The following is a 19,719-nucleotide window of genomic DNA, read 5'->3' on the forward strand; positions in this document are numbered from 1 at the left end:
AATATGATTTCTTAGTATTATTGGTTATACTTCTTTTTTCTTTGAAGGAGTTAAACAATTTGTGCTATATTTAAGTGAAGTACCTGAAATCTGGAGCATTTCAGAAAAGATTTCTTTCCCTTGTATCCGAACACTGCTTTTGCAACTGCTTATTTGATTTTTTATGTATCTTTGTGTACTTACTAAACTTCAGTTACATTGTTTATAGTGCTGCACAGCTGGTGAGCTATCCAGGGAAGAACAAGATCCCCTTGAACTACCACATAGTTGAGGTATGCATTCCACGTGGAGCATGTGTCTAAGTTTCTGAATCTTTCTGCTGATTTTAGAGTGTAATTGAGTCTTGGCTTTTTTTTTTTTTTTTCTTGCAACTTATCAGACCCTGAAAATTAACACAGGAGTGAGGAAAATGCTTTTGGTTTTGGTGTTCTGTTAGCCATGTTAGTAAAGAGAAAAGAGGAGGTTGAGACCAGTAGCCAAATGGAATTTTGAGTTGCCCATAAATTATTTATATAGTATGTCTTTATTCATGGATAGTTATCATAGATAATGTTGTTACCTCCTGTCAGTACAGGAGGTAGATACAGTACAGGAGGTAGTACAGTACAGGAGGTAGATAGAGTTATCATAGATAATGTTGTTACCTCCTGTTGTTAGTCCTGTCAGTACATTGTCCACTTACCAGATGTATAATTGGCTTGAATAATTTAAAATATTGTATTACTTTCGCAGATGACCTATCCTTAACTGATGTCTATCTGGCTTCTTATTACTAGCAGACCTCTAACAAGTATATTATTTTGTGTATTCCTAGAAAACAAAAGAGCCAATTGTTTTTGGAAGTAGGAAGAATAAATAATGCTTTTGACCCCATATTAAGTCATACAGAAGGGCGATAGTAGTAAAGTTGAACACCTCGTAGAGACTCATGTTCTGAAAAAGAGTGTTTTCACTTGACACATGAGTCAGACTGTCCGTTGCATTATTCCTTTATGTAAAATACTCATGTGATGTATTATTTAAGATACACTTTTTATTCATACTGTACTTATGTGCTTTCTTGAAAATACTGCGTCTGTCCTATCTTTATAAAACTTGAGAGTATGTTTAGGCTATGAACTTGACTCGTTGATGTGTCAATTGAAATGCAAAACATAAATAAGTTAGGCTATGAACTTGACTCATTGACCTGTCAATTGAAATTTCAAATCTGAAAAATGTGTGAAAAATAATCAGAATGAAGTATAGAAGTATGGGAGATGGGGGTGAGAAGAAAGAACACAGACCAGGTTGTAGAATTCTAGGTAGGTGGTCCACAAATTATACAGGGAGGGCAGAAACAAGTTTCTGAGCAACAGTCATGGCAAAGAAATCTTGGGCTACCAGAGAGATTTCTGGGCACCGATTTTATTTTATTTTATCTTATTTTATTCATTTTAATGTTTATTTTTGAGAGAGAGAGAAAAACAGTGTGAGTGGGGGAGGGGCAGAGAGAGAGGGAGACACAGAATCTGAAGCAGGCTCCGAGCTCCGAGCTGTCAGCACAGAGCCCGACGCGGGGCTCGAACTTAAAAACTGCAAGATCATGACCTGAGCCGAAGTCAGACGCTTAACCAGCTGAGCCACCCAGGCGCCCCTGAGCACCAATTTTACAATGTAGCAGCCTGGAATGACTTGACTGTCTTCTGTTCCTATCCTCAGAGTCTAATAAGGGTTTTTACTACTTACAAGAATGAGACCCTGGTGGATCTGTGAGTGCTGCACAAATCAACTCCAATACTTCCAGAGTTGGAGTTAATTGCATGGATATTCTTATTTAATTGAGATACAATTTTTATTACAGTATTCAATTACAGTTCTTCATGTTTTAAAGAACATTATTTTAAATATTAAAAAGTAATTCTTCTTTCATTAGAAAGGCCATGGAGTTAGAGTTTACATTTAGAATGTTGAGGTCTTTCTGATAGAAGTGCGTAGATACCTGTGGAATTCAGTTCTGACTCATGATTCTTTTATAGGTGATCTTTGCAGAGCTGTTTCAGCTCCCGGCACCCCCTCACATTGATGTGATGTATACCACACTGCTCATCGAGCTGTGCAAGCTTCAGCCTGGTTCGCTACCCCAAGTTGTATCCTTTCTGTGGTTTGTAAACTTACTCTCTTTGGCCTGGCTTTAAAAGATTATTAAATATTTCTTACTGTGGGTTTAAATCACTTCATGAAAAATTTGGCATTTCTTCAAAAATTAAGCATACATGTATCACTCAATCCAGCCATTCCACTCTTAGGTATTTACCTAAGGGAAATGGAAGCACGTTTCTCTACAAAGACTTGGGCGTTAATATTCATTGAAACTTTATTTGCAATAACCTAAAATGAGACAATTCAAATATCAGCACATGAATGTATATACAAATATGTCATATCTATACAATGGAATACAACTCAGTAATAAAAAGGAACAAATTTTTGGTGCAGGCAACAATTTGAATAAATTAGAAAATATTTATGCTGAATAAGAGATACCAAACAAAAATTTATACTATATGATTCCATTTACACAAAATTACTAGAAAAGTAATCCAGTGATAGCTGACCCATATTTGCTTGCAACATGGGGGAAGAGGGGAAGAAGAGGCTATAGGGGAGTGTGGGGAAATTTTGGAGGTGATGTCAGTATTCTCTGTCTTTATTTCCTGGGTGTATATAGGTCAGATTTATTGTACGTCATCGATAACTCTAGAGCAGTTTTTAAAAAATCAATTACATTAAAAAGATACTCAATATTATCAGTCATTATACAGACTTCTAAGAAATGTTATTTTTTTATCACAACTTATTTTGAAGGAGGATGAGGAATAGTTTTCCTTATCCTCGAATTCCCAGCTTGCACAGGCTACTGAAATGTTATACATGCGTTTGGACACGATGAATACTACGTGTGTAGACAGGTATAGTAATTGCCTTAGTTCTATACTGATTGTTAGCAGCTCTGCTCCCTGTACTTTATACAAGAATTTGATCAGCAAAACGTTTGCCTTCTTAAGAGTTTCTAAGTTGATTTTTCTTTCTCGCCTCCTCAAGATAATCCTTTGTATAATAATAAAACTCATAGTTGTAACATTACATTTTCTAGTCCAACTTTCAATATGAAATAATGACCATGCTGAGGTTTTCTTTAATTTCATTCATTGTTCATTTGTTTGGTGCTTTGGTATAGCTCTACTTTTTCTTCTGTAACTGGGTATGTAACTTTTAAAATTGGCTTTATGCTAACTAATTCCTATGCAGGAGCAGAATCTAATAACGGTGTATCATGTATCAATATATGTTATATATGTATTTTTGTTTGTTAATACTGTCTGCTTTTAAAATAATTAGCTTCTAGATAACTACAGCTTGAAGACTCAGTTTATACAAAAGATCATATTGGATTTTTAGAGGTGTGGTAATTACGTGCCCACTGTCTCCTTTTTGGAGAGGCTTGTGTGCTACCTTTATCAGCTGGTACTCTTTCTTACCTCTTTTGGTCCCCCAAATGAGATGGGGACAGGTACTGAACGTTTCTCCAATTTCCACAATCTTTCTTTTTTATTTTTCTTTTTCAAAGGAGTGATTTTTTTAAAATACTTTTTGAGAGCGCAAGTGAGCAAGGGGCAGAGAGAGAGGGAGAGAGAGTGTGGAGCCCAAAGCAGGGCTTGAGCTCACCTGATGCAGGGCTCAGACTCAAGGACCATGCGATCATGACCTGAGCTGAAGTCAAATGCTTAACCAGCTGTGCCATCCAAGAGCCCCTCCATGATCTCTCATGTCATTGTTCAGATTCCATTTCTGAAAGTTATTAGTAAGGACTATTCTGTGTCAGACCTATTATCTTGAGTAATTTCAGTGATTGAAGTTACAGATTTCATCTGTAATTTCATGGATTACAGATCCATGAAGGACATGCTTTAAGAAAGTGTCTTCTGATTTTTCTCCCAGTCTAATAAAGCTAGGAATTGTGTTTTGTCATTTATTCAGCAAATATATGTTGAGCACTTAACAAATTTCACAGCATTATACTAAAGTGATTTGTTTGGTTAGATCACTTGTATTTTTAGGGGGAAAGAGATGGTATATTTTGTGGTGAAAAGGGCATAGTGTGGTGATGAGAGACTATACTTTGGCTCTGCCATTTATAAAATGTTTTATCTGCAATTCCTTTGATCTTTTTTTTGGGGGGGTGCTCTGTTTCATTGTTAATGAAATGGGGAAGATAATGCATTACTTGAGAGAACTCAGCCGTGTGTGTGTGTACACAAAACAGGCATTCAGATTGTATCTGTTACTAAAAAAGGATAGTACTTTTAGAAAGACTGAGATACGGGACTTATTTTTTGGAGAAGACGAATGGTAGGATTTACAGAGAAAAAGGTAAGTGGCAGGAGAATTTACAGCTTTGGTTGAGTATGTGCTTCTAACTCGATAAAACAGGGTTTTAGTCTGAATCATTACATAAGTTTCTGTTACAGATTGCAACCATTCATCCTTTCTGTCTCCCCACTGCTGCCCACTCCTCTCTATAGGTTTATTAATTGGTTTTCCCATCATCTGAGTAACTTCCAGTTCCGTTGGAGCTGGGAAGATTGGTAAGTGGTGGCATGTTTTATCTTTCCTTTCTCTGCAGTCTTCCATAATAAAACTTAGTATCTAAAGCTGTAACACAAAAGCAGTTTTCTTCAAAGTCTGAAATATCTAGTTCATTTTTGGTATTTACATATATATAAATAACTTATGTACAAGGAAACTTGTAGCTAAGTACACATTAGGTATAAGTGCAGATTATGTGTAAGAGGTTATAAAACTAGCTTTTTTCTCTTTAGGTCAGATTGTCTTACTCAAGATCCTGAAAGTCCCAAACCAAAGTTTGTAAGAGAAGTTCTAGAAAAATGTATGAGGTAAGTTCTTTGTGTTTTCTGCTTAGCTTAGTTCTCCTAAGTTCTTTGGGGGTTTTTTCTCTTCTGTGCATGTGTGATGTATGTCCAGAATATCATTTTTTAAATCCAAGTACTTCCTCTCTTCCCTTTCAGTTTTAGTCAAGATTTAGGCTAAAAAAATTTAAGGAGACTTGTCATCTGGATTCCACGTGAATTAGGCCAATAAATCTTTTGTTTTTTGTTTTTTTTGTCACATGTACTTTGAAATAATTTCACATTTCAGGAAAGTTGCCAAAATAGTGCAAAGAACTCTGTACCCTAGACTCCCTGGTTGTTAACACTTTACCACATTTGTTCTAATGTTCACTTCCTTTTCCCTGCTGTATACACCCACCCACTACACTGGACTCTCTGAAAACAAGCGGCAGATGTGATGTCGCATCGTTCTTTAACAGTCCGTTGTATCTTCCCCCAAAACAAAGATGCGCTCCCAGGTGGCTGGCACACAACCCTCCAAGTCAGGAAGCTGGCTCTAGTGCAGGAATCTGACATCCAGCCCCAAGACGCTGCTGAGATTTTGCCAGCCATCCTGATATGTCTGTTCTCTTTCTGGTCCACAGTCCTATCCAGGACCACACAGGTAGCGTTTAGTTGTCATTCTCTTCACATTCTCCCCTTGACCAGTTGTTCGTTCTTGTTTTCCATGCCCTTGTCAGTTGTAAAGAAGTTAGGCCTTTCTTTCTTGAGTTCCCTGCACTGTCCCCCCCCCCCCCCCCCACCTCCTGTGTCTCCTGCCCACACTCAGGACCTGTGCTGTCGGTGCTTTTCGTCACGCGTCCCATCAGGAGGCACATGAATCTCTCCGCTGACATGTTAACCTTGACCACCTGGTCATGTCAGTGTCTCCCAGGCTTCTCCACCTGAAATTCACCGTTTTTCTCTTTGTAACTAATTAATAATCTGTGGGTGATAATCTGAGATTATACTCATATCCTCTTCTTCATCAAACCTCTCCTGACAACTGTTACTTTTGTCCGCCACCACTATGATGATTGCCCAGTAATGATTCTTTTTCCAGGTTTTTGCCCACATTTGTTAGTTGGCATTCTCCTGTAAGAAAGAGCTTGTCCTTTTTTGCCCATTTATTTATTCCTGTGTTTATATATTAGTAGAGACTAATAGATTTCTATTTCATTCAGTGAGTTCCAGTCTATTACTGTCATTATTTTGATGCCCAAATTGTCCCTGATTTGTTTATTGGGGGAGCCCCTTGTGGCCCCGGTGTCCTTTTTTTTCCTCTCATAATATCTCCCTCCATTCATTAAGCATTTCCTTATTTTTTTCATAAGATGTTCCAAGCTCATGTGTTTCCTTGCCCCTCCCCTGGAATCATCTATTTATTCACAGAGCCCAAGTTTTTAATAATGGAGTATGGTATTTAGGAACCAAGATTTGGACTCTTGATGTGCTAGTTACTATTGGGATGTCATTGATTCTGGATGGACAAAGGTAGTACATGCATTTATGCGCACACACATACATACATACCTTTTTATATCCACTTAGGTGTGTGTATCTCTCCAATTCCAACTCAGCTCCTCACTTTTCTCTAGCCTTCCCTTTTGCCAGGATTTTTTTTTCAAGTGTATTTATTTTAAGGAGAGTGGGAGTGGGGCAGAGAGAGAGAATCCCAAGCACGGTCTGCCCTGTCAGCACCGAGCCTGTTGTGGGGCTCTAATCCATGAACCGTGAGATCATGACCTGAGCCGAAATCAAGAGTCAGTCACTTAACCGACTGAGCCACACAGGCGCCCCTGCCATGATTCTAAACACCCTTTCAGGCAATAGGAAACTTGGCTCCCATTAGCCTTGATATATATTTATTTGCTACAGTGTAACCACTCTCCTCATCATGGAGACTAGGTCCTCTGCCCCACTTTACCCCAGTACCACTCCATATCCTTGGCCACCAGGCTTGTGGACCCACTGGCCCACCCCTCATTGCAAACCAGTAAATTTTGAAGAAAACCGGAGGTTTGTTATGCTGTCGTGACAAAAGCTTTAAGGACTTGTTTTCCCCTTTGGCTTCTTGGTTGTAAGCTGAGTCCAGGGTGTTGGAGATGGGACTTTCCTGGTAAGTTGGATGTTACCATAAATAATGGAACTAACGAACAGCATTTTCTGAGGCTCTCATTTGCATTGTAGGTTGTCTTACCACCAGCGTATATTAGATATTGTTCCTCCTACCTTCTCAGCTCTGTGCCCTGCAAACCCAACCTGCATTTACAAGTATGGAGATGAAAGTAGCAGTAAGTAATAAAGTAAATCCCGTTGTCTTTGAAAAGTACTAATGCCAGTATTTCTGAAATCCATTATTTAAGGTGGAGAAAGTAAACTTTTTCTTTTCTTGGTTTTTTTTTTTTTTTTTTTGTCTGTTTGAAAGGTGATCTACAGTAGTCAGTATTTTGTTTGCCCTGTCATCCTTTGGAAGATTCATGACCTACTTAGTTATTACTTGTGAACTTTTTTCTTAATATTGCTTATAATGTTATATCCATGACCTTATTTTAAATATGCTGCTAAGTACAGCAAGTTGAATTTAAAGCCCAAACTTAATAAATGTCCTGGCGGTGGAGATTATTTGACTTGGTTGTCCTGTGGTACCAGTTCAGGTGTGGGAACATAGGTGCACACGGGATACATTCCGACCAGCAAGAGGCCTGTAGAAGGAAATTCTTAAATACGGTTTTCTTACTCTTTGGTCACCTCGTGTCTGAGATTATGCTGTGAATCAGAGGGCCTAGAATTTGCTGTGCTGTGTTGTGCTTAACACGTAACAAAGGTAAGGCGTCGTACCTTGGTGGTCCCTGCAGAGAGTTAGGTGTGTAGTTGCTCCACGGGAGTCTTTCCAGACGGCGCTGCACGCGGCTCCTCCACGCACCTGCCACCTCACGTTGGGAAGCAGTTCTTTGCGTCTTGGAACTCCCTCCCCTCCCTCGCCTTCTGTGCGTGCCCTGGTTCTCCACTACACCTCACGCTACACCTGTTTTCCTTGAAGTAAACTCCGTTGGTCCCAATGCTAAGTACATTTCCTATGTTATTATGTCCCTTTGTCCTCGAGACATCTCTGAGAATCAAGTGTGTTTAGTAGACCAGTTTTACGGCGAGGAAATCTCTTCAGAGAGGTGAGGCCAGAGTGAGGTCGCATCCGAGGGGCAGAGCCCAGACTCACATCCAGGCTTACCGAGCAGCCTTGCTCTTACCACTGTGCTTCCCTGAAAGAGCAAAGTGTGAGGCGGTGTGGCACTCCTCTGGGTGCTGAGTTTTGAGCTCTGCCTCAGTCTGGCTCAGAGAAGCAGAAGGCACAGTCTTTGATCTCAAGAGCTCAGACTTTTGTTGAATATGGACTTTGCTTTTTTCCTATAGAAACAACTGAACCTAACAGTTAAGGCGCTCCTAACAGTTGTTCCTGCTTTTTATCTGTCACTTCTCAGATGGACCCCTGCTCCAACCAGGCCACTTCTTTTTTATCTTTCCTGTGCTCATGGTTTTTGGTTTTGCCTTTCTATCTGGAAAGCCCTTTCTGTCTTTAATTCCTATACTCTCTCTAGGGTCCGGCAAGGCTCCTCTCCTATAAATACTGCCCTTTAGCAAGCCAGTTTTGTGTTGCTCTGGCTACTTCCTGTGTGACTATCTTGGTTCCCATGCTACAATGTAGACCCTTCAGTGACACGAGATTCTTTTTTTTTTTTTTTTTTTTTTTTTGTCTCCCACTTTTAGGGAAAAGCAAACAGCACCTGTGACCTGTTGTGATTGACTTCATTCATTCCAAGTGCTTAGTAACTCCTATGTCAGGATTGTCTTTTGATTTATTACCTCTTTGTCCACCTTACGTTAAAAGATTTCCAGTTGCTGTAGTGATGCCATACAGTATATATTAGCGCAAATAAGGACTCGACAGATAATAACCAACAGTAAACACATAGAGTCACAACATATGAGCATCTGGCTTCTGTAGACTCAAGTGTATGGCCTCAGCAGAAGAGAAAAGCAAAAAAAAACCTATCACAAGTTGGCAACCTTCACCTGTTCAAACACAAACTTAGTCGTTACTGTCTCAGAGAAAATGAGGAGGAAGGGACATTGACCAAAATGAAATAAATACATTGAATCTCGGCTTTTCAGCTTACAAAAGCCTAGGGATTTGAGGACAAAAGACAGTTATGTAAATTTCTCAGCTATTTATTTATAAGAACAGTCTTAAAACTTGATCCTACCCTTTTCCCCATTCTGTGCTTAGATTCTCTTCCTGGACATTCAGTTGCCCTCTGTTTAGCTGTTGCCTTTAAAAGTAAAGCAACCAATGATGAAATCTTCAGCATTCTGAAAGATGTACCAAATCCTAACCAGGATGATGATGACGGTAAGGGACCACTTCTTCAATGGAACTATCTATAGGCCAGGTTAAAGCATAAATATAAAGCATTACTGGCAGTTTGAGTTTCTCCTAAGTCTCAACGGATGCTTCTAAGCAGTAGCCTGTTCAGTGTGTCAGTTCAGTGTGCCGGCAACTTTCTTCCTTCTACAAAAGAGATCCTCATCTGCCTGTGACATAGCTTACATTCAGTATAAAAACTAACCACAAAGTTAAATATGCTGTTATCATTCATTTTTAAACATTCCCTGTTTTAACTTTAGAGAGGTTCCTGAGTGGAAGATTTGGTGAATTGTAATTGGATTTTTCACCTATTTAAGCTATTGTAATAATGATGTGTAACACCCACTGAGTATGTACTATGTAACTTCAACCAAAACCCCTAGGGTTTTTTCTGAGCAACAGTGGGAAAATAGGCAAGTAATTTATAAGTTCACCTGAATCAGTAAATGAACAAGGTAAAAAAAAAAGATGAGAGGGACTTAGAACATATTAAAAGATATCTGAAACATACGGTAACTGAAACAATGTGATATTGGCACCAAAAGAGACAAATCAGGAAAACATGAAAAGTCTACTGGGACAGACAACTGGGTAACGTTTTGGAGGAAAATTTGTTAGATCTGTACATAAGGATATGTGCATAGTAATCAAAATAAAAACATGAATGGTCCTTGGGTTATTTATTACTAGGATTTTGTTTGGATTTTTCTGAGAAATTTGTATTATGATAGAAATTGCGTTTAGATGGCATATGTCAAAATGATGGTCCTAAATTTAGACGCTGTCAGATATCTTAAGACTTAGACTTACTAGTTAAGGGTTTGCTGAATCTTTTTATTAATATGTTATCTTGCCAGCACACAGAGCGATATGAACAAGGAAGTCCACGTGTTATGTGTAAAAGAAATGGATCATATAGAAGAATTAGGGAAATAATCCCCAGAAAGTAAGAATTAAGATCATGCTTAGTTTTATATTTTGAGTATTTAAAATCAGCAGTGGTCTTTTATTGTCTATTTGTCCTCAGAGACATGACACGAATGTCTGGCTTAATGTTTGGATGTGAGTATGCCGCCCATTTAGCATTCCAGGTGAGGGAACAAAGAATTGCTATGCTCAGCATTCTTCTAGCTGTCTTACTGTGGAATATTTTTCAGATGAAGGATTCAGCTTTAACCCACTGAAAATAGAGGTCTTTGTACAGACTCTGCTACACTTGGCAGCCAAATCATTCAGCCACTCCTTCAGTGCTCTTGCAAAGTAAGTGCAACAAGAAGACACGCTCTGTTTTAAGGGTTTGGAACTTCGGTGAATACCAGGGGTATAGAAATGTGTAGCTAAAGTTGTTGGACATGAAGATCTTAATAGCATTGGCATATAATTTAATAGAGCTCTGATTTGTAGTGGCTACAACCCTATTTGGCTCCTGTCAGTCTATGTGTACATTTTTTCATATGGCCCCTCGGAGAACCTAGTGAAAAACCTGGGTCCATAGGACAGTCATATATACAGTCAAGAAGCTCCCACCGTATCTAAGCATCTTCCTAAAGGAAGGGAAGTAGAAATGAGGGCCGACTACATTTTGGGGAGCCACCCAAAGGTTAGCATCCAAAGACAGAGCTTTCTAATTCATCAGACAATCCAAAAGAAGTAAGAGCATATGTAGATACTCCTCCAGCAGAGCAAACTGGGCTCCTCTCCCACCTTGGCTTCCAAGTATCTATGATTTGCAGGACCCCCACAGGAAGTGCAGTCAGGGTACTTCACCTGTTTGTGGACACCATTCCTTAGCCCTCACCTATTCTTAGATGCCCCGAAAATTGTAGTCCTCAGCTGACAGTGAATGGCATATTTGTAAATCTCTCAAGGTTGTGTGACAAATTTCATACAAACCACGAATTCCTAATCATACCTTTTGTATCCTTAATGATTAACATTGGGTTGTTTTGCATTTATGTGTTGCACTGTAAATTCAGTAACATTGAAAGGCTTTGAAAAACTTAAAATGCTTAATGAGTAAGTTTATCTGTGGTATTTTTTCCCCACCGCGAAAAGGTTTCATGAAGTCTTCAAAACCCTAGCTGAGAGTGATGAAGGAAAGCTACATGTCCTACGAGTTATGTTTGAGGTCTGGAGGAACCATCCACAGGTAAAAACTATTTAATCAGACAAAGTTTTAAGTGTTGCCACTCAGTTTGTCTTTTTGCTCAATCTTTATTGGTGTTCTAGTTTTCTTACAGTAAGTACCAGAGCCAAACAGAGTGCAGAATGAATCTTAATTAAGACCTCCTGATGGTCAAATGGATCAGTTCCACAACCACTGAAAATGAATTTCACAGACCTCCTATTTTACTTTTGTAGCAGCGGGATTGTTGTGGCTTACATACAAGTGTGATTTACCCTGATGATTCTTTTCTCATTGTAGATGATTGCTGTGCTAGTAGATAAGATGATCCGTACACAAATTGTTGACTGTGCCGCAGTGGCAAATTGGATCTTCTCTTCAGAACTCTCTCGAGACTTTACTAGGTAAATGTGGATTATTTTATACAGTTTGTACTCTGTAAGAATCAGTTTATATTCAGTCTCATACATGAGCTCCAAGTTCTGATTGAAACATTGTTAATATACTGATGCTACCAGATTAGATAGAACTGGGACATGGCAGAGATTCCTGGACAATGTAAATCCACACAGCCAGGCAGTTTGCAGTGTCTCTGAAGGACGCTGATAAAGGATACAGACTATCGGGAGAGAAGATCAGGCCATGTGCCAGGATCTGAGCCGGACGGTGGGATGTGGGGAAGAGTTCCAGCTCAGCTGGGGACCTGGAACGCACACCAGCAACTGGAAGAAACCAGTCACAGTAGATGAAGCACATGGCAGTGAGGGGTTGAGGAGAGTCTGGTGGGCACCTGAGTGCCTGTGGGGAAGGGCGGTATCTCACTTCAGTCAGAAAAAAACCTAGATTTAATCCACAAGATTTATTCTAGACCCATTTCCTATACAGGAAAGAGACTTCTCATTAAGTTTTGTTCTTACTCGTGAAGTTGAGTCCACAGGCTTCCTAACTGATCAGGAATAGCAGGAGTTGACACAACAGGAAACAAAGGAATCTTACAAGGATCTAAAAATCCATCACAGCACTTACCCTGTTCATCGTATCTGTTATTGCAGAGGACACAGGTCTAAAATGAACTGAATCCGTAGAGTGGAAGGGTATGATCTAAAGTTACCATATCAGCCAGACTGGCACTCGCAAATTAAGGCAAGAGACATCCTCAGATCGGGGCGCCTGGGTGGCGCAGTCGGTTAAGCGTCCGACTTCAGCCAGGTCACGATCTCGCGGTCCGTGAGTTCGAGCCCCGCGTCAGGCTCTGGGCTGATGGCTCGGAGCCTGGAGCCTGTTTCCGATTCTGTGTCTCCCTCTCTCTCTGCCCCTCCCCCGTTCATGCTCTGTCTCTCTCTGTCCCAAAAATAAATAAAAAACGTTGAAAAAAAAAAAATTAAAAAAAAAAAAAAAAAAGACATCCTCAGATCTGTAAACTCTTCAGAAAATTGACCACCCAAATATTTGTTAACCATTATCCTGAGCGATTTACACTGCAACTCATTTAATCCTCACCCCCCACTACAGAGGGGGTTACATTATCATTCTTAAGTACAAAATAGGAAAATGTTGCAGAGTGCTTAAGTATCTTGTCCACAGTCACTCAGCTAAGTGCAGAGTCAGAATTCAGACACAGGCATTCTTGAACCGATAAAGGGCTCAAAAGCACCCTCTGTTCTTGGACTCCAAGCTCAAGTATTTGTAACTCTGCAAAGCCTTCCGGACCACCCCTTCCAGAGTTGAAGTACTTTGCTCTTGTACCTTGTCTGCTAACATAAGACTTTGGAGTTTTATGAATCAGCTGTTTTATTATCTTCCACTGAAACTGTCATCATCCAAGGCAAGATTTATAGAGGCTATATCTTGGCATTAGGAAGAACTAATTTATAGACCGATGTAGTTAAGAAGCTACTTCAGGGGCGCCTGGGTGGCGCAGTCGGTTAAGCGTCCGACTTCAGCCAGGTCACGATCTCGCGGTCCGTGAGTTCGAGCCCCGCGTCAGGCTCTGGGCTGATGGCCCGGAGCCTGGAGCCTGTTTCCGATTCTGTGTCTCCCTCTCTCTCTGCCCCTCCCCCGTTCATGCTGTCTCTCTCTCTGTCCCAAAAATAAATAAAAAACGTTGAAAAAAAAAATTAAAAAAAAAAAAAAAAAAAAAGAAGCTACTTCAAAAAATAAACCTTTTATGCAATAAACATTTCAAAGCGCTTACAAGGTGATCCTAGTTGAGTAATTTACTGAGAAAGTAGCTGACCTATATTTATTTCATTCTTAAAAAGGCCCAGCAGTTGATAGCTAGTATGAACTAGTAAGTTTCTTAAATATTCCAAAGAATTGGCCGAATGTCTGCTAGTTAAGTAGTATAAGGCATGTGAAATGAGCCTTAGATTGGGCTTCTGTTTTGAGAAAATTCCAGTACCTGATGTTTAAATTTAGAAGAGAGAAAATAGATTTTTGTTCCTAATGTATACATTTTTTCCTGGTGTGCCATTTCATTTCAGTGTATGTACACATACCTTCTAGCGAGTCTAGTAGAGGATGGAAATAAAAGTGATAGGACCCACTACTGCCTCAGGAAGCTCACCTGAGTCTAATGGGTAGAGATAGGTGTTTGCACAATTTATAATACAAAAAAATTGGGGTACCTGTGTGTCTTAGCTGGTTGAGCGTCCGACTCCTGATGTTGGTTCAGGTTGTGATCTCATGGTTGTGAGATTGAGCCCTGTGTCAGGCTCTGCCAGGCTGTGAGCTGGGCATGGAGCCTGCTTGGGATTCTCCCTCTCTCCCCCTCCCCCACTCACAGGCTCACTCAATCTCTTAAAAAAAAAAGTATGTGTTACTGGAGAAATAGGACTAATTCTGCCTAAAGAGTGGAATCACCTTCAAAATGAGTAGGTTATAAAAGCTGAGAGGTCTTTCTAGAAGCATGCTTTAACATACAGTAACCAAACTCTGTTACTTTTAAGATTGTTTGTTTGGGAAATCTTGCACTCCACAATTCGTAAGATGAACAAACATGTTCTGAAAATCCAGAAAGAGCTGGAAGAAGCAAAAGAAAAACTCGCAAGGCAACACAAACGGGTAAGTCTTATGTCAATTCATAGTGGTCCAAGAAAGTATACCAGAATCTCTTGAAAATCTTCAGTTCATTACCTTGATGGGAACTTATTTTTTCTGAGGCCAAATTATGCAGAACTTATGTGGAAGTGAAGGGAGAGGAAGGATCTGGGGGAGGTGTTGCTCTCCGCTCTTCTCCTGTTGGTGAGCCTGGAAGGAAGCACAAACCTTGCTTTTCTGTAGTTAGCCATCTGGATCTGCTTCATGATTGCCCTTCCCGAAAGGAAGGCAGAGAAGGAAAGAGGGCGCTTGTGTTTCCCTAAGACTTTCTGGTGCAAGAGGGGAGAGGGAGAAGCCGGTCTGTGTCTCACTTCCCCAGTCCTGTGGGGAGGGATGGGGCATTCCTTCCCAGGTTCACAGGGTACTTCTCATATTAATAAGTGGCTGCATTCCATGATTTTGCATAGTAGTACTAGTATTCTTTGTGACCGTATTCTCCAATGTTGTTGTGTATTTACCAGAGTGGGTGGGAATAAATTTAATGACATCTATGAACCTGTAGCAGGTTCAAATGCTAGTCTCCATGTAGATCTGCATATATATGTGTCTGTTTGGTATATATACTCACAAACTTAAAATACTGCAAGGTAAATGGTGTCATCCCCATTTCATACATGTCTAAATTGAGGCTCAGAGAACTTGTTCAAGGTGACATGGTTAGTAAGTGACAGAGCCTGTCAAACTCCAAGGACTTTCCCTTATGCCATACTGATCCCTAAATGTGTGGTGTCCAATAAAGTAACTGCTAGCCACATGTAACTGTTAATTAAAACTAAATACGTTTAAAATTCAGTTCTTTAGTCACACCAGCGCCATTTCAAGTGCTCAGTGTGGCTAGTGGCTACTGTGATGGGCAGCAGAGATTTAACATCTCCCTCATCATAGAAAGGTCTACCAGGCAATAAACAGTACTCTAGAACCTAGCCTTAGTGTGGTATTAGGAGAAAACTAACTTGTGCCCAGTTGCCTAGAACATAAGGCAGACCCCTTAATAGATGCTGTTACAGAGAAAAGCAGAAGTCTATAAAAACGGGGTTCTGGTAATTTCGCTTTAAGGGTGGAAGAGGCTGTCATAGATGAGGCCTTACCGACAGGGGGGTATCTAGAAGGAAATGGGCTTTCTAGATCTGGTGATGCCTACCTTCTTGCTAAAAGGACCACGAGGACATTGGTGTGTAATATACCTGGAGTCACTTTCTGGCTTAACCACTTCCTAGCTACGTGACACTGGGAAAGTTGTCTAACCACGAAGTTGGGGTGGGGGGGGGGGCAGTGCAGAGGGACACCTCAGTGAATGCTCGATTCTGGCTGAGCTGGGAGGGAGTTGTTAAAGCTTAACAGAGGTATGTTGAGCCCATCATTGCCAGCAGAATCTTGAACAGTCTGCTTTGAATTATTACATGTAGTCAGAGCTGTTTTTGAATTATTGCCAGGGTGAGCAGGTTCTTGAGCTGCGTGCAGGCCTGCCCAGCTTTTCTGTAGGGCCGTTAGAGGAAAGCTGCCTCTCCGTTGTCACTGCTGAAGTGTCATAGAGCCTTGTATTAGTGACTGGAAAGTACTGTCGGGTCTTTCCCTGGTCATCTACTTTGCTACTTAAATGAGCAGTAGCAGAGTTCTAAGAATATATTATCTATCCTCATTATTTGCAGGTTCTATTTTTGCAAGCTCACTTAAGATTTATTTGTAAGCTCAAAGTCAATACTCCTGGTGCTTTCCCATCATTTAGACATAGGCAGAGCATATGCATAGGCAGAAAAATTTGAGTTGCCCACTGGGCTTGTTCCCAGATAAAGTCAAACAAGGCAATACTCTGCCTTCTTGTTTCATTTCTTATACTGTAAAAAAGCATCCTTTTCGTAATGTATTTACTGCCACGTTTGGGCTTTTGTTGGTAACTTTTACGGTTTAAAGTGGCCCTAAAGCATAAGGCTGAAATGCTGTCTAGTGTTCCTAAGTGCAAGAAGGCTGTGACATGTCTGACGGTAAAAACACATAAGTCAGTTGAGCTTCTTTTGGGCGTGAACGACCATGCTCTTGGCCGTGAATTCAGTGTTCATAAATCAACAATATCATAATCCAGATAAAGGAACAGGAAATTCACCAGTATGTACGTGAGGCTGCTCCATCAAGGACCGAAGTAACCTCTGTAAGTGCTGTGGAAAAGCAGCTCAATTTGTGGATTCATAAGACAAGGATAGATTTAAAAAACGTAGTAGACAGCATTCTTGCGGGGCTGAAAGCCAAAGAAATTTAGTCATGTTACCCAGGGTCAAGAAGACGTTAAATCTTTCTCAGGCAGTGTTTGAATATAAAGAACTACTGTATATAATTATTTGTAAAACACATATATTAAATAAGCTATCTTTAGACAGAAACACACATAAGGTTACATGTTGATCAGTTGACAAAAATAAACCAAAGACTCCCTAAGAACCTAACCCTGTATTTCCCTGAGCAGTGGTTCAGTACTAATTCAGGATTCACAACAAATGTATCCACATAACTATGGTAAATAACAAGAATCTACTGTACATTTTCCACGGAGCTCAAAGCTGTTTTCTTTTTGAATGGAGGAAAAATGTAACCAACACTTCCTCCCTGAATGGTCTGTCTTGTAAAAGGTATAACTCACTTCTGCTTTATAGCAAATACTCTTACTGCTGTTATCAAGACAGGTGCCACCAAGTTTCCCTGGCCTAGGTAAGTGCCCACAGGACTTTTGGGTGTATGCATGTGCATCTGGGTGGTGGAGTACTTTCATTAGAGAATACAAGTCTTCAAGTGGCACTGGACCAGACACAGTAACATCCTTTCTCTTACTTAATGGGATCTAACATACTAGAATTCTAAGAGGCGTTTTCCTTTTGTTCCTGTGCATCCTGTAGCGAAGTGACGATGACGACAGAAGCAGTGACAGGAAAGATGGGGCTCTAGAGGAGCAAATAGAAAGACTGCAGGAAAAAGTGGAATCTGCTCAGAGTGAACAGAAGAATCTCTTCCTCGTTATATTTCAGGTATCTTGGCTTGGGACACTGATAGGTAAAAATGCAGTATTATTTTTTAGGTTTGAAAAATGTTATCTTTAATCATAGTACACGTTTATTTATAAAAATTTAAATCACAAAAATTTGTAAAGGAAATAACCATGTGTACCTCCACAGTCTGTTTCGTTTACAGCATTCTTACATGACCATTGCTCCAGGCTTTAAAAACATTTTTTGAGGATCCTTTTGTGGAGTACCTCACTCCTATTTATTCCCAGTTGTTCATCATTTAGATTATTTTCCTTCCTGATGAACATTATTTATGTCCTTAGAAATGGGTGTGGAGAAAAGTTACTAGCATAAATAATCTAGATTTAAAAGTGTTCACATACTGAAAAAAGGATATACTAACATTATCACTTATCTGCCTATTTCTAGAATTTATTGACTTAACAGAAGTTAGCAATACCACAAAAACCGAGTGGAACAAGCAATGCCTTTTGAGGTCTTTTGGTCAAAAATGTGATTGTTTGAGGTATAAGAATTCTCCCTCTAACACTGCTTTAACTTTATACCCCCTCTCCAGCGTTTTATCATGATCTTGACCGAGCACTTAGTACGATGTGAAACCGATGGGACCAGCGTATTAACACCATGGTATAAGAACTGTATAGAGAGGCTCCAGCAGATCTTCTTACAGGTTTGTGGGAAACCCTGATTAGATAACGAACATCACTATTCTCAGCCACAAGGGCTTTCCATGTTAAAAAATGGTCAGATTTGTTGGGAAGTTTCGTATTAGTCTGTAAGGCCCTTTTAATGTCTGTTTGCTCCTGTTGCTCATCAGAATATTCAGAGTGAAATTGGTTCTATATGCAGTTCAGACTCCTAACTGCCATTCTTTAGTCCGGTAGGGATCTCCGTGTATGTAAGTCAGACAGGCACACATAGAAGAGATTATTTCATGACACTTTCTTCCCACATAGCCTCAAGCCACTGATTTTCAGTGAGACAGATGAGCTATTTAAGACCTATACTGAGGTTTGGGTTTATTTTGTGGAATAGTTAAAAAAAATTAACAGGTCATTGGCTAATTCTCTATTCTTTTACAATCTTAAATGTTCTAACCAATAAGAGCAAAAAAACTTTTATTGCAAAATATTTGTTTCAGCAATCTTCATTCTAATCCTCCTTCCTGGGTTGTTAATCTTGCCGGGTCAGTCCCTGTCTGGGCTCCGTTTACAAAGTCCTGTCTTTGGTCCTAATTAGGAGAGACCCAGCTGAACGTAGTCTGTAGCACCAGGCACTCTTGCCAAGCCTTGAAGCATGAATTACATTTACGTAAAGGACTCCGTTCTCGCCAGTTTCTAAGTTATCAAACATCCCTTTTTCTCCATTTCCCTCTACATGTTCTTAATGTTGGGGCTTTTCAGGAGCCCATTCTTCCTATCAAGCATAACCACTTTTTTCCCCAAACGCTTCCCATCATTCCACAACGTGGGCAGGCTGCTGAGGGAAACATCCTGCGAGATTGGTTATGCGGTCTTTCTCCTGATCTAAACACCCCCTTTTTTACGTCCACAGCATCACCAAATAATCCAGCAGTACATGGTGACCCTGGAGAACCTGCTCTTCACCGCTGAATTAGACCCTCATATCCTGGCTGTGTTCCAGCAGTTCTGTGCCCTACAGGCCTAAGGGTCGTTTTACTCCCCTGTCAAGATTTTTTTTTTAATATCTCAAAATAATTTGTCTTATTTTTGATGGTTTGAATGCTTGCTTTCTTGTAGCACCCTTTCACTTACTAAAGGGGGGGGGAGGAGGACAGTGAAGAATAGAGAATTGATTACCTTTAATTGGCCCTACAAGGCAAATACTCCCTACTGACAATGTGACGATGACCATAGGATGTATTATATCTGTGACAGGTACAACTGTTCTGGTATTTTTTTCTCCTTAAGGCACAAAAGAGAAGCGATTTGAGGTATGTGAACACTAGAGGTCCAGCTTACAAAGTAGTATATAGAACTGGTGGGTTTACTATCAAGTAGCATAGCTTTTCACAGCTCATGGATAACCTAACATGGCTGAAATAAAACTAAAAATGTTTTTTAAACTTTGGTATTTCATGATTTATCATCTCAATCTACTTTAAGA

The 19,719-nt window shown here is 40.1% G+C and overlaps 1 protein-coding gene and 1 long non-coding RNA gene across 3 annotated transcripts in view; one reads left to right on the plus strand and one right to left on the minus strand.

Annotated features, from left to right (window-relative positions):
* The window catches only part of NCBP1 (nuclear cap binding protein subunit 1), a 38,428-nt gene extending 18,750 nt beyond the window's left edge, over positions 1-19,678 (plus strand). For both annotated transcript variants that reach the window (XM_060609239.3, XM_060609240.3), the window contains 14 exons: positions 209-272; positions 2,019-2,129; positions 2,887-2,951; positions 4,566-4,628; positions 4,863-4,937; positions 7,122-7,225; positions 9,217-9,339; positions 10,512-10,614; positions 11,410-11,503; positions 11,780-11,883; positions 14,428-14,542; positions 17,464-17,592; positions 18,149-18,262; positions 19,147-19,678. In XM_060609239.3, the coding sequence (XP_060465222.3) occupies positions 209-272; positions 2,019-2,129; positions 2,887-2,951; positions 4,566-4,628; positions 4,863-4,937; positions 7,122-7,225; positions 9,217-9,339; positions 10,512-10,614; positions 11,410-11,503; positions 11,780-11,883; positions 14,428-14,542; positions 17,464-17,592; positions 18,149-18,262; positions 19,147-19,260 (1,378 nt within the window). In that variant the 3' untranslated portion in view covers positions 19,261-19,678. The remainder of the gene's footprint in view (positions 1-208; positions 273-2,018; positions 2,130-2,886; positions 2,952-4,565; positions 4,629-4,862; positions 4,938-7,121; positions 7,226-9,216; positions 9,340-10,511; positions 10,615-11,409; positions 11,504-11,779; positions 11,884-14,427; positions 14,543-17,463; positions 17,593-18,148; positions 18,263-19,146) is intronic.
* On the minus strand, positions 11,549-13,374 carry LOC145713029 (uncharacterized). Its single transcript, XR_014135966.1, has 2 exons — positions 12,902-13,374; positions 11,549-12,649 (listed from the first exon to the last, which is right to left on the minus strand). It is a non-coding gene; the product is annotated as an uncharacterized LOC145713029 (long non-coding RNA).
* Positions 19,679-19,719: the final 41 nt, after the last annotated feature.

The sequence above is a fragment of the Panthera onca genome, chromosome D4 (genome assembly GCF_046562875.1).
Source record: "Panthera onca isolate mPanOnc1 chromosome D4, mPanOnc1 haplotype 2, whole genome shotgun sequence".
NCBI lineage: Eukaryota > Metazoa > Chordata > Mammalia > Carnivora > Felidae > Panthera > Panthera onca.